Raw genomic sequence first — 15,648 nt, 5'->3', positions numbered from 1 at the left:
AAAGGAGAGACATCATATTGTTAAAGGAGAGACATCATATTGTTAAAGGAGACACATCATATTGTTAAAGGAGACACATCATATTGTTAAAGGAGAGACATCAAGGAGACACATCATATTGTTAAAGGAGACACATCATATTGTTAAAGGAGACACATCATATTGTAGACACATCATATTGTTAAAGGAGACACATCATATTGTTAAAGGAGACACATCATATTGTAGACACATCATATTGTTAAAGGAGACACATCATATTGTTAAAGGAGACACATCATCTTGTTAAAGGAGACACATCATATTGTTAAAGGAGCCACATCATATTGTTAAAGGAGACACATCATATTGTTAAAGGAGCCACATCATATTGTTAAAGGAGAGACATCATATTGTTAAAGGAGACACATCATATTGTTAAAGGAGACACATCATATTGTTAAAGGAGACACATCATATTGTTAAAGGAGACACATCATATTGTTAAAGGAGCCACATCATATTGTTAAAGAAGAGACATCAAGGAGACACATCATATTGTTAAAGGAGCCACATCATATTGTTAAAGGAGAGACATCATATTGTTAAAGGAGACACATCATATTGTTAAAGGAGACACATCATATTGTTAAAGGAGCCACATCATATTGTTAAAGGAGAGACATCATATTGTTAAAGGAGACACATCATATTGTTAAAGGAGACACATCATATTGTTAAAGGAGACACATCATATTGTTAAAGGAGCCACATCATATTGTTAAAGGAGAGACATCAAGGAGACACATCATATTGTTAAAGGAGACACATCATATTGTTAAAGGAGCCACATCATATTGTTAAAGGAGAGACATCATATTGTTAAAGGAGAGACATCATATTGTTAAAGGAGACACATCATATTGTTAAAGGAGAGACATCATATTGTTAAAGGAGACACATCATATTGTTAAAGGAGACACATCATATTGTTAAAGGAGACACATCATATTGTTAAAGGAGCCACATCATATTGTTAAAGGAGAGACATCATATTGTTAAAGGAGACACATCATATTGTTAAAGGAGACACATCATATTGTTAAAGGAGACACATCATATTGTTAAAGGAGCCACATCATATTGTTAAAGGAGAGACATCAAGGAGACACATCATATTGTTAAAGGAGACACATCATATTGTTAAAGGAGCCACATCATATTGTTAAAGGAGAGACATCATATTGTTAAAGGAGAGACATCATATTGTTAAAGGAGACACATCATATTGTTAAAGGAGAGACATCATATTGTTAAAGGAGACACATCATATTGTTAAAGGAGACACATCATATTGTTAAAGGAGACACATCATATTGTTAAAGGAGAGACATCAAGGAGACACATCATATTGTTAAAGGAGACACATCATATTGTTAAAGGAGAGACATCATATTGTTAAAGGAGACACATCATATTGTTAAAGGAGACACATCATATTGTTAAAGGAGAGACATCATATTGTTAAAGGAGAGACATCATATTGTTAAAGGAGACACATCATATTGTTAAAGGAGACACATCATATTGTTAAAGGAGACACATCATATTGTTAAAAGAGAGACATCATATTGTTAAAGGAGACACATCATATTGTTAAAGGAGACACATCATATTGTTAAAGGAGACACATCATGAAGCTTGAGCTTGTTAGAACAATGTTCTCTTGCCCTTAGTCTGCTCAACTTCAGGCATGTTTCCCTGTTCCCTGCGGATACATGTGATTATATTCATCAATAGATATATATAGATATATAACAGATATTCTATTTCTATTATGAAGTGAATTGTTTTGATCAATATTGCAGTTTACAATGAACAAAATGTATAGTTTCGGAATAATATGCATAAATGGCTTTTGTTCAAAGGATTTCAAGTCCAGCCAGAAGATAAGATAAGATATTCCTTTATTGTCCACACATGGGGAAATTTCATTGTTGCAACGCAGGTAGATACAGAGGAAAAGGACAGATAACATATACGAAGTTTAAAAAACATTCTTAATAGAAGAACTCTTATAAACAAAACTCTTACAAACAAAAACTCCTATAGGCAAAACCCCTCATTTCCTACTAAGGAATGGAGAGGAAAAATAAAGATAAAATAAAATAGAATAAAAACATCTAGCGTAACAAGATAATACTAATAATAATGGTAAAATAAACACTCTATTTTCATCAGTTATATGCACATGAATGTGACATTATTGCGTGTGAGTACGACAGTAATTGCACATGAATATGACGGTATTGCACATGGTTAAGTCAGTATTGCACATGGTTAAGTCAGTATTGCACATGGTTAAGTCAGTATTGCACGTGTTCAGGGCTAGCAGTGTTTGTTATTATTTTGTTATTAAGACCACTTCCTGGTCTGATTTGGTTATAATAAACTCTCCACCTCTCTCACACCAACGATCACAGTTCTTCAGAAATGTTTTAACCGTGTCGACTTGTACTTTGCAGGACTTTGTTTTTTTAGCCCCTCGTCTGCGCATCAATAAGCGCATTCTGCAGCTGTGTATGGGAAACCACGAGCTGTACATGAGGAGGAGGAAGCCCGACAGCATCGAAGTGCAGCAGATGAAGGCCCAGGCAAAAGAGGAGAAGCACCAGAAGCAGATGGAGAGGTTGGTGCTTTTCCCATAATACAACCCAAATAAAAATGCCAATGTAAAAGCAAAGTCCATCCAGTCCTTTTGAAGCGCAGCGGCTGCTCTTTGACAGAATGCTTAATTCTGTGTTTTTGAACAGCTGTCGGTGAAGTGTCTCCTTCAGCTTTTCATATAGACTGAAGGCGGCTGGCAAGAGGAATAGCATGAGCCATTCAGCCTTAAAGGAGACATGTTAGACAAAATAAACTCAAGATTATTTTATTTTACCATGTGTTTTATGCATGTTTTAAGTAATACTGTGCTGCCTAAAGACTTGACGCTGGCACCTGCTGTTCCAGTTGCCTGACCAGCCATTCCCATCACGTTTTGGCAGACAACTTATCAAAACCGTGAGGGTCTGGGGCTCGACCGCTGTGTTTCAATTTCTAGGGCGGAGTTTAGAGAGCAGAGACAGAACCGATCACATAAACCCAGAAGTGACGCAAAAAACGCAACACGCTTAACCGGATATTACGTAGCCCAAGGCGTGTTCCGCGTTATCCGTCCCCGAACCCAGAAAATGTCTCCTGAATCGCGATGACGCCCTTCGTATAACCGCATCTAATGCACGTTCATCACGGCGAGTAGAGCGGACTTTCCTGATTGTTCAAACCGAAGTGAGGGCAGAAATCAACACTCGGTCACGAGCCGGGTCACGAGCCGGGTCACGAGCCGGGTCACGAGCCGGGTCACGAGCCGGGTCACGAGCCGGGTCACGAGCCGGGTCCGCCATCTTGAATGTTTGGGAACGAGGGGTGGAAAGCGCTTCTTCGTATCTCAGTGTGACGTGTTAAAACCTCCGACTGGGATTGGATTGGTAAATGGAATACCGACGATTTCATTGGCTCTGACTCCGATTCCAGACCCTTACGCATTCGAACAGAATGTGGGCGGGGCTGGCGGGTCAGGCAACTGTTCCAGTGTCGAGCTCCCGCTTCTGATATGAAGCGGTGGAGCCAGACGTGGCCCAGTGTTCACAGACGTTCACTGGGACATATGTCGGGTTACACGGGAGAATCAATTCCACCGTTTTGAACCAGAAGTCAATAACCTTTTACTCTTTTTTTCCATCACAGATTTTTTTATTTTATAGATGAATGAATTAATGAATCATAAAAAGTGCTATTCCTAAGACTCCAGCCTTAACCTTTGCCTTCTGACCTGTGCTGTAATCGGGGGTCACTCATGCTCTTGAGCCTGTATGGCAGCTGTAGGACTGTGTGTAGAGATATCTTTGTGTATGACTTGATTGCACTGCATGTCCCTTTGTGCCATTATGTGTCCACTGTTGGCATATATCTGACCCTTTGTGGTGTAACTACAGTCAATGTTATCTCCAGAGCTCAGTTGGAGAGCGAGAAGAAAAAACGAGAGGCCATTGAGCGGGAGAAGGAGCAGATGGAGACAGAGAAGCAGCAGCTGCAGATGAGGCTGTTCCAGGTGGAGGAGAAGACCAAGCAGGCAGAGAAAGGTGACAAAAGCCCTGGCAACAGGCTCAACCACAACTCACTTTGTTTACAATGCACCCGGAAACAGACAGCACTTTTTTTTGGCACATTTTGTTATGATTTTGATATTTGTTGAAGCACCTTTGGCACTAATTACAGCCCAAGTCTTTTTGAGTACAATGCTACAAGCTGCTACACTTATTTATGAAAAGTTTCTCCCGGTCTTCTTTGCAGAACCTTCCAACCCCAATAAGTTTGGTTTGTGAGCGTCGGTTCACAGCCATTTTCAGATCTCTCCAGAAATGTTCAAAAGGGTTCACGTCCGGGCTCTGACTGGGACACTCACACATCTAACAACCTCCTTTCAAGTTGTAGAAAAAGATTCATTAATAGTCATCTGGACTCTGTTTTTTTGTATATGTTTCGACCTTCATCCAAGAGTCCTTCTCAATCTGTGAATCAGGACTGGAGATTGAGAATGACTCTTGGATGAGAGTCGGAACGTATCGAGTCCAGATGACTACAGCTGAATCTCTTTCTACACTGGAACACGAATGAGGGATTACACCGACTTCTTTCAAGTTGTTATTATGGGGTGTTGTTTGTAGAGTTTTGAGGCAAATAATGAATTTACGGTAATCCTTTTTAATTAGCTGTAGCACAACAGAACATGGAAAAAGTGAAGCGCTGTGAATACATTCCGCACTGTGTATGCTGTGTATCCGCTGTAGGGCAAATTCAGATCCTGTCAATATATCACATTCCCACTTTGTCATTTCACTAAGTTCTGGTATTAGAGAGCACAAGTTAGCTTTGAAATCCATGGCGGCTGTTTAAGAGTGTGCACTGCACCACCACACGTGGCCTGGATCAAAGTTGCTCTTTTGTTTTATATGTTTCTTATAGCATATAAGGGTCTGAAAAACTAAGGCTGTATTTTCCTCCTTTGTCCCTTTCTCACATTCGTCACTGAAATTCAGGACTTTCAATTAGCATTTTTCTAAAAGTAACAGATTTTGCATGAAAATAGCTCTGCAAAACTTGCAGACAATATTTTTTCACCTGTGGCCACTGGAAATACACAGACCTGGCAACTCTGCCTCTAACTTAGCATTTAAAACTTGGTTGCAAATAAAATCAAGACAAAGTTAGGAAATGCGTTGCTTTTGCCTCTCCTGTGTGAATATAGTATAGTATATTCCGCTTATTCCGCTTATCGTATGTTCCGCTTGTTTTTCATTGTTTTAATCTACCGAGTTTCACCGTTGAGTTTTAACGAAGATTAAAACAATGAAAAACAAGCTAATCCTTGGGAAAGAGACCGTGATGTCTTATGAGTGAGAACACCTCTAAACACATAAACACATACATCTAATATGATCCATGCAGACCTTCACTGATGTCAGCAGTAATCCCAGTACATATTTTTAGTTGTAAAACTGCATTGAATAACAATCACCCACAATTGGAGTTCTGGATTTACATGTATTTTGGCAATTGTGTTAAATTGGAGTCGGCCAGAACCCGGGCTCCTCGCATTCATGTAAAGGTTGTGAAGCGCTGATGGGTTTCGTTGAGGCCGCTCCTACTACTTATTTCACTCCTTCTACTGGTTTTTCTAGTTGAATCCAGTTTTGAGCTGGAAAAAAGTAGAGCACAAAGATGGTAATAATTGAAACAACTGTATGACTGTACGGCACTGACGTGTGCGTTTCAGACCTCCACGACCAGATGAAACGGGCTATGGCCCTGGAGCAGGAGCGCAGGAGGGTCGAGGAGGAGGCAGCGCGTCTGGAAAGTGAACGACAGGCTGCGCTGCTGGCCAAAGAGGAGCTGGCCCGGCAGGCAGCTGACCAGCAGCACAACCAGGAGCAACTGGTGAGTGGAAACTGACCAAGTGTCAAGGAGGAGAAACTTTGAAACAGACATATAGTGCTTATGGCCATGGCGTGAGCGCGGCTGCCTACATTATAGCACATGTGTCTTAGATTCAGTTCCTCATTCGAATCATTTCTCAATGAATTTAAGTCGGATTGTAATAATATAACAGCATGTTACGATATCGTTGCTCTTCAACTGGTTGAACTACTGCGACTTGAATCCACAGTCCCTGGTGAGATTCCACATGTGCAAAGCATCATGGCAGTTTGGCCCTAGGTTAGAGGGCAGTTGAGAATCAGTTACGTGACTTTGAACTGGAAGTCAATGGACTATTTTGGTTAAAGGAAACAATATGTAAAAAAATAATGATCCATGTGTATAACAAATTATCACTAAATGCAAGTGATGCATAATTAGGGCAAATGATTGTGAGATTAATCATAGAAATTGAACACATTAATCTGAACTAATGCAGATTAATCACATGGCCTGTTTAGACCAAACAGGCTCTTTTAGATTATGTAGGAGGCTTTAAATGGAAAAGGAGGAGCCTTGCTGATATCACAGTTAATGTAAATGTGAGATCCACAATGTTCTCGCCAAATACTTTTTGCTAGCGCCTGCGGCGGTGTCCCACCGCCATCCTCAAACCTCAGCCCAGCGAGTCCACACGTGGACGATCACTCAGTGGCTGATGTTTCAATCGTGGACGAGAGCGGTGCAGTTTTGCTCTGCGCCACAGAACAAACCAATGCCAAGTTGAACACCGCGAGCTCTCAGAAGAAATAAAGGACTCAGAAGAAATAAAGGACGGGTAAATAAAGGACGGGTAGCAAAAAGTATTTGGCGAGAACATTGTGGATCTCACATTTACATTAACTGTGATATCAGCAAGGCTCCTCCTCTTCCATTTAAAGCCTCCTACATAATCTAAAAGAGCCTGTTTGGTTAAACTGAATAATATGGGCCAACAGAAGCAGCTCACATCTGTCCACCGTAAGAGCCAGTTACACCCGCAAGACGCAATGAAGGGCCTTGAACCCCACCTAGCCTGTTGTTTGGTTATGTACATTTACCTAACAATGTGACGACACAGATATATTATGGAGTAGACTTAAATAATAGCCAATACAGCTTTTTTTATAGGTTTTATTTATTTAGATTTGTGAAGAATTGAAATAATTAAACAACGTGAAGAAAAATATATATATATGTCCCAATCCGATGTGGTTTCAGACTCGATCGATATCGGATGTTGCGTCCCGTTCAGTGATAGGATATAAATTTTACTCTTATTAGTTTGATCAGCGCTATACATTTCAAGATTATTATATTCTCTCACCTCCGTATAATGCATGAACGGATCACGACATTTTACTGCCGTAAAGCCCTCACTTTACTTCAGTAAACTTTAGTTTTGTTTGTCACAGCAGAGCGCATCACACAGATTAAGGAAAAAATGCTCAACAACTTGGGCATCGACAAGCAACGGGTGCATGTCATTTTGCGCGACAAATGCTGCTAATATGAAGAAAGCCATGGGTGAGATGGAGTGTGGGCACGGCGTGATAGACACCGTGGCTCGACTCGACATTCAGACGGATTTCATCAAGAAAAACATACATTTATTATAAGCCAGAAGAGAATTAAGAGTGCAGTTCTGAAAAGCACATTATGGCCTTACTTTATGACATTCTTGCACTTTCATTTAATACACACTTTGCTTATTTGTTTACATGCTGCTGGGTATTTTAAGTTGAATTCAAATTTTGTACTATTATTTCTTATTCAAGCTACCTCAAAGAAAGGTGCACTGTTAAAGTGTTAAGAAATAAAATATAACTGGGGACAACCTGTTTATGTTGCATTTGTACATTTTTTCAAATGTGTTATGAAAGTATCGGATCGGGACTCGGTATCAGCAAATACTCAAAATCAGATGACTCGGAATCGGATCTGGGCCAAAAAAACCTGATCGGGACATCCCTAGTTTGAACATCTTAAATTGTAATAATGATCTAAAACTTAAATCCACAATATAAATATAAGTCCATTTACTTACTTACGCCGCCGCTGTTTTGCTCCGGCCTCTTCAAGTTGTTTTTGTAGAGCTGCAATTGACGATAGCAAACATAGCAATTTATCATGTGTAAATACAACTCTAAACACAACTTTGATGGTTTAATGTTTAAGGAACAATTACAACATGGTTCAAAGCTCCAACAAGTCTGAAATGACTTCAATGGACTGACCAAAATGTTTGATTTTACCAGCAGAAAGTTAGAAAATGAAACAGTATTGGTGGTATTGGAGAAGCAGAATAACTATTACAAATAGAGACTTAGAGCAAGAGAAACTCAAGATAAAAAAGATAAAGGCTCATCTAATATTGGGAAAGGTAAATTACGTACGTTAATGACATGAATTATTATTAATCACACTTTTGTATAAGATTAATAACACTTAATCTGCTGATTCTTTTATTGTTTGGCTGCACTAAACTTCATTAAACATGAACTTCCTTTGCATTTCACAGGCGGCCGAGCTGGAGGAGCGCTCAGCGAAGATTAAACTTCTGGAAGAGGCCAAAAAACTCAAAGAAGATGAGGCTCGCTCATGGCAGTACAAGGTGAGTCACTGACCCACCACAGCACCTTTCCGTCCCTTCACCTCTCTTGTGTTCCAATCCAACTTCTATTGACGGTTTTTTGATCTCCTAAACAATGATTAGATGGGGCAAATTATAATAATCAAATGAAAATCAAATAATAATCAACATCAAAAGCAGATTGTCTTTACCACCTCCTCCTGTCCTTCACCGTCATAGCATATTCTGAAGCCCCTCCCCTCAGCGTCACCATGGAATTCCTGTCAATCACCAAATATGTGATCAAGTGGCTGCAGAGAGCTTTGACAAAATGCTACAGAGAAAGGATTGTGCAATAAATGAAGTGTACAGGAAACCAACATATTTCATAAAATAATAAATGACATACAGACATATAACAAACAGGGCAGACATTCAAAATTGATGGCTATTCAATGATATCAATAACAACAAATGCAGAACAAATCCATTTATGAGAAATTGCAGTATCCAAAGTCCATCAATAACAAGTCGCTCTATTGAGAGTCCAAAAATAGTAAATAGCAACACATCAGCAGCACAAATGAACACATCAGCCCACCCGCAGTTCCGGATTATTCCAGAGGGAGGTGTGGCAAGAGGTCAAGAGGTGTGTAGTTCAGTGTGGAATGGGCACGTGAGTGAGTGGCAAGAGGTCAAGAAGTGTGTAGTTCAGTGTGGAATGGGCACGTGAGTGAGTGGCAAGAGGTCAAGAAGTGTGTAGTTCAGTGTGGAATGGGCACAGTGGGGCACAATGAGTGAGTGGTAGGATTCAAATTGTATGTCAAAGTTCAAATTTAACCCAAATATCCCCAAATACGTTGTGGCCAGGCCCAAGCGGCGCAGGATGATCTGATGAAGACCAGAGAGGAGCTGGTCAACATGGTGGCGCCACCCCCTCCATCTCCATCACCCCCTCCGCCTCCCCCACCCATGTACGACCAGCTGGATGACAACAGCGACAGCGAGGACTCCCACAGCGCTCACCTGCAGTACGAGGCCATTGAGCAGCACCGCAACGAGGAGGAGCGGCTGACCGAGGCGGAAAAGAACCAGAGGGTCCAGGAGCAGCTGAAGGTCAGCGGCGCCTCCTCTTCTATCTCAGACAATACTACTATTTACTACTACTACTACTCACTACATAGACAATACCTTATCACACAGTATTTAGTTTAATCTGCTAGACTTATGTGGTTTTTGAGCTCTATTACAGTCAAGTTGGTCATATTTTCTAATTACCGGTACGGATTTATCAAAGGTTTGGGGGAATTTATCATTTTTTCACATTTCAACAGAGCTTTTTTTAATTTTAAATATGAATCATTTTGTGTTTGGTTTCTGCAACTGAAGAGAGCATGGAAACATTTTTGAAAATATATATTTTTTTCTCTGAAGCAATTCTCCGATTGTCTGAATTGCCAGTGGATCATGTCCATCTGAGACCTGCAGGGGGTCCTGGGCTGAGTCAGGGGGGATGGATTTGGTTCCAGCCTCTGAATTGTACAAAATAAAACAAATATATTTTATGTATACAGTGGTTTAATGGCTAGCACTCCCGCATCTCTCCAAGACGGCGGCAGGATTGACTCCGGGGTTGGACTTTGGGTTTGAATATTTCGACCTGTGTCTGGGCGAGTTTCCTCCGGTTTCCCCCATTAACCCAGAACACGCACCATGGATAAAAACGTCCAGCACAATCTGGAAATGTGTCCCTGACTGGTTTGAGAAACTTGTAAGCCAATCAGAGGACTCCTTGTTTACACTAGCCAGGAAGACCAGAAAAGCCAATAGGCCCTTTTCCCGTTTACAAGTGCAGATCTCCACTTCTCCTTTTGTTCATTCTCTGTGGGAATAAGCAGAGACTTGCTCAAATAAATCCAAATATGAAAGTCAGATGAAAGTTACATATTCAGACATTGAAAATGATAATTAAAGAGCTGGAGAAAAGTACCCTTCCCCATGTTAAGAGTGAGTGGAGTCGAGATGGTACTAATGGAAAAGGGGCAGAAGTGGATCAATACAATACAAAGAGTAACATTGAATGAAAAATGACAATGACAATCAATGGATGCAAGAAGAGAACAGCAGTGTATTCTGTTTGTTGCTAATGATCAGAATCAGAATCAGAATCAAAAAAGGTTTATTGCTCACAAACATAGGAACCTGTCTTGGTGATTAAAAACCAAAGTGCACCGAAACACCAGGGCATTCAAATTGGATATGATGATGATGGAGATGATGGTGATGGCAGTAATAATATTGTAATTGTTGTTATTTTAGTTGTAGTTTATGTTAACTATTCATTTGTTGTTGTGTTTATTATTGTTATAATCATAATCATATTTTTTTCTCCAACTCAATTCCTGCAGTTTTGCTGGTTTGTGGATTTATCTTTAGCATTCTTTTGTTGTGGCAGTTTTGTACATACGTTTTATTGAAGAAAAGATTCAGTTGTATCGTCTGGATGTGTTTTTAGAAAACAAAATGTTTCGACTCTCATCCAAGAGTCACGCTCAATCTGCAAATCCAGTCTGGGAACTCAGGTTTTATGTCCTACTCTCGAAACGTTGTGAGTCCAGATGATATAACTCCATTTTTTCTACAATGGAACACTCCTGGATAAATGAAGGGTCACACCAACTACATTAGCTTTACTTATTCAAACTTAAAAATAAAGTAGTAAAAAGCGTAAGTTATAGATGGATACTCACTGCAGCATATTAAGACTTTAATGTACCATGTAAATATGTCACTGTAGGAACCTACATGTTTATAAAAGTGTTTTTGTCTCAAAGCTAAAAGCGAACATACATTAACTTAAATATAAAACAAACCTGATAAAAGTACATTGTAGTGTTTTTGTGAACAGGTTAGTTCAGTTTGTGGTGTCATTTTAACATTAATGACTACATTTATTTTATGTTAGCATTAGCTGGAGACAAAACCACTTACTTTGATAGATGTCCTCAGGTGAAGTATTTACATGGTATTTAAAGGTATTAACATGCTGCCTGTGATTATCCATCTGTAACTCGCTTTGTGCCAATTAATTATAGATTTATTTTTGTGAGACTCAGTTAATTCTCCGCATTTTTTAAGCAAACAGAACTATCCAATCGGTTTTGTGAAAAGGGCCCATTATAGTGGTTAATTGAAGAAGGTAATACACATTGAAAAAAGGTTTTCCTAAAAGGATTTGTAAATTAACTGAAGTATTTGTAGTTCAAAGTTTTTCACAAATCAGTTTTAGAAATCAATTAATTAAGTAATGTGAACACTTTTCATGAAGCATTTTTTAATTTATTTATTATAAACTCTTTTAAGACTCTTTTGAGAAAGATTTTATCCCATTTAATGAGACACTCGGGGTCCTCCATATAGTGGTGTCGTGCATGATGTCATGTCTCCAGGCAAGTGGAGAGTATAAATGTGATGTGTTAGTGATTGGTGAAGGTCAAAGGAGCCGCTGGCACAGATTGGCAGCCTCGCTTCAGTCTAAACCAGGGCAGCTGTGGCCAGCAGCAGTTTACCACCACTGAGCATAATGCAAAGAGCCCTGAGTGTTCATGAATACAATGCATTTCAACATTGTGAAATGAAACCGTCCTGTGCTCCTCCTTTCCAGGCCCTGACCTCAGAGTTGGCGCATGCCCGGGACGACTCAAAGAAAACGGCAAACGACATCCTGCACAGTGAGAACGTGCGAGTGGGACGGGACAAGTACAAGACGCTGCGGCAGATCCGACAGGGGAACACCAAGCAGAGGATCGACGAGTTTGAGGCCTTGTAATGCCCCCGCTGTGGAGTCGAGCACGTCTCACTTTTAAACAGACTCATGGAAACAGAGCGTCATCACCCACATGAGGCAAACACTCTCGTGCCAAAGTGTTTGAGATCTGTTTTCAGACTCAGTTATTTTAGTTTCAAAGGTGTACAATGTAACTTTTCAAGTGGAGGGTCTGTCACTTGCTCTTCTCCGTGGAGATGATATTGCTGTGGCAGGAATGTTCCATAGTCTGGCATTAAACTTCTCTATTGACCTTATTTCGCCCCGCCCACTTTCCCTTCTTTTCCCACGTGATTAGCACTTGTTATGATCTCACTTCCGGTTCAGCGGGAACTCCATTGGTTTAAATGGAGAACAAAGGAAAAGAAAACTAAAACATGCTTCAAAGTAGATTAATATGTGTAAAATATCCAATGTTCATGTGACAAACAAGTCAACACTGCGCAGATTCCATGAGCGGCCCGAAAACGGCTTTTTAGTCCGTGTAGAACTTATTTTCTCTCAAGGTCGACAGCCTTATGTTAACTAACGACCGGAAGAATGGCGTATGGCGGCGCTCAGACGGGCTTCTGGAATAAGGTGGATAAAAAAGGATAAAGAACATGCATTATTTCTCACCTCTCCACAGAGACATGGCCTGATGCATCATCTGCTCGTCCCAGTGGAGACAGATACATTTAATGCCACGTCCTGGAACATTGTAGGCGAAGCAATAACGTCTCCATGAAGAAAAGCAGGAGTCAGACCCCCACATGAAAAGTGACATGGTGTTCATTTAAATATTAGTTGTGGACAAAACAGAAACTCCCTCCCGCCCCGCTTTTGTCCAGATATTTTTGAATTTGTGAAATTCATAATTTTTGGGCCCAATTGATTTATTGTATTTTTATTTTTATTCTGTACTGAGACAAATCTAGAATAAATTACTACAAAGAATTTGCAGAATTGCAAACAATACTTTGGAGCAAGGGCTGTAATTGGTTGAATGCATGTGAGTTAGAAGCCGTTTTTAGTGTTTGAAAGAATCGCAATTTGAGTTTTTATTTAAAACATATGTTGCTATAGTTTAAAATCATGCTTGAGTCACTTATTTATACTATTTGTGGGATATGGAAATGTTTTTTTTTTTCAGTTCAATTTATATATTTTGCGTTTAATACACATATGGTTTATTGGAAAGTTTATATGTTAAATACAATATTCATTAGCAAATAAATACATTTTATTGTACGTGTGTTGATTGTAGAGAACCTATGGTACTTGTTGTTTAATGCTTACATATCCCACTAACATATTCATAGTCCTTGTGTTATTTCCCCTTTAGTTGCTCTCTACTTTACCCTATTCTAGTTAGAAATGTGCAGTTATGTCTGTTTTGCTAATGCTAATGCTGCTAATGTCGCCACAGACACAAACGTGTTAAAACTGCGTAACACGTGAGTTATTTAATCCACTTATACCGCGGGTCCCTCAAACCGCGAGCGTCAATTGGTGAATATAACAAACTGTTTGCGGTCATTTTGCTGTCCGAGGGATCAGTTATCTCCGTTTTAGTTGACGCTAGTCCCTTTTAACAGTAGCTCATTTGTTTACCTGTTGCTACGGTGATGGCCACAGCGTAATGATAAAAACTGTGATTTACTGCTGCTGGAACCACATGTGCGCTTATATAAAATAAACGCACTCCGGTTAGCGTTAGAATTCTCACTGACCACGGAATAACACGTCCAGTTTCACTCATCACTCATTTACGCCTTTACTAGAGTTTGCATATTTCAATAGAAGGAAGTGCATTGCTAAAACAAACCTTTATTGATATAATAAGTCATGTAACAATAATAAAGCGTACAATGTTTCCGGCTGGCCCGCGTCCCAAAAGTCTGGCTCAGCCTTGTGTCATGTTAATGTTGTTTCCATGGAGACATATTCTGTAGTTAATACAAGTGCATGTTTGCTCCTCCCAAAGAAAAGGTAGAGAGAGTGTGAATGAGGACTTTTTGCCACTGCACAAAGAGCTCATTGTGGAAGGAGAAAACCACAGTAAAGTTCAGACTCAGAGCCAAGAACTTCAAGAGGCTCTCACAGGAGGAAAGTGACTGCTTGTTTTTAGTCTTTCATTTACTCTAACACAATATTAGCCAATAAGAGTAGTTACCTCTTTGTAGAGTCCCATCCAACTTCAGTTTGTACAATTTAGGTTTTGAGTTTCAAGTTTTTGCAATGAAATTACTTATTTATTTTGCTGCTAAATACCTCAAAAATGCTACAAATTGATCATGAAAGTAAAAGCTGTTTTTAGTGTTTATGAACTAATGAATATAAACTAATTTGCATTCTTTAGTTATAACTTAATCTGAATGGAAATGTGTGAATATTTCATAAGTTAACCTTAAAGTGAGAAGTGCACCTGGTGGTTTGTCCTCACAGGGAATCTGAAACAAAACTTTTGACCAATTTATCTGAAATGTATCTGCAAATGTATCACAGATGAAAGGGCAAACAGCAAACACCATATGACATCATTTTTAAAATGACTGAGCCGTCTCTGTTTGAACACTCATTTTCAGATAGAGAGAAAACAAAAAGATAATAAATAATGATAAATAAGATAGCAAATAAAGCTCAGATGCAGAGATTTGTAAATATTGCCTCCCCGAGTCCAAAGACACTGATATTTTTTCATCAGTATTTCTTATGGAAATATACTTTTCATTCGCGGGTGACTGGAGCCTATCCCAGTGACTTTGGGCCTTAGGCGGGGTATACCCTGGACAGTGGCCAACTCATCGCAAGGTCAACAGAGAGACACAGACATTACAGACAATCATTCACTCTCACATTCATTCACTAGGGCCAATTTAGAGTCACCAATTTTGCCTAACACATGCATGTCTTTGGACGGTGGGAGGAGATCATGTGATGTTGGTCTGGTCCGGGAATCGAACCCATGATCTCCTTCGTGGCAGGCAGAAGCGCTAACCGCCTTTGCCACCGTGCACCAGGAAAACAGTGTGAACTTGAAGTGACTTTAAACAGCTGAGGTCCCAGAGACAGGCGATCAGGTCCAGTTATTAGACTCCTAAAATACAGAAACACAGCGTCAGCATCGACAGCTCTTCCTCTCGTCAGGAATGTGTCAGTCACAAAAACTTCTGTCTGTGAGAAACAGAGATTTGTTTTCATGTTGTAGGACCTAAGACCACATCACTCGTTT

At 39.8% G+C, this 15,648-nt stretch overlaps 1 protein-coding gene across 1 annotated transcript in view; it reads left to right on the top strand.

Moving 5' to 3' along the window:
- Positions 1 to 13,669, top strand: part of ezrb (ezrin b) — a 41,399-nt gene extending 27,730 nt beyond the window's left edge. Inside the window, exons 9-14 of the mRNA XM_072454437.1 lie at positions 2,505 to 2,668; positions 4,033 to 4,163; positions 5,858 to 6,018; positions 8,558 to 8,650; positions 9,479 to 9,724; positions 12,273 to 13,669. Coding sequence (XP_072310538.1) covers positions 2,505 to 2,668; positions 4,033 to 4,163; positions 5,858 to 6,018; positions 8,558 to 8,650; positions 9,479 to 9,724; positions 12,273 to 12,437 — 960 coding nt within the window. The 3' untranslated portion in view covers positions 12,438 to 13,669. The remainder of the gene's footprint in view (positions 1 to 2,504; positions 2,669 to 4,032; positions 4,164 to 5,857; positions 6,019 to 8,557; positions 8,651 to 9,478; positions 9,725 to 12,272) is intronic.
- Positions 13,670 to 15,648: the final 1,979 nt, after the last annotated feature.

This window comes from Eucyclogobius newberryi, unplaced genomic scaffold (genome assembly GCF_026437365.1).
Source record: "Eucyclogobius newberryi isolate DKJ021-1_F unplaced genomic scaffold, fEucNew1.0.hap1 SCAF_1, whole genome shotgun sequence".
Taxonomy (NCBI): Eukaryota; Metazoa; Chordata; class Actinopteri; order Gobiiformes; family Gobiidae; genus Eucyclogobius; species Eucyclogobius newberryi.
Note: the sequence above shows the minus strand (reverse complement) of the source record. Positions and strands in the feature narration are given on the sequence as shown.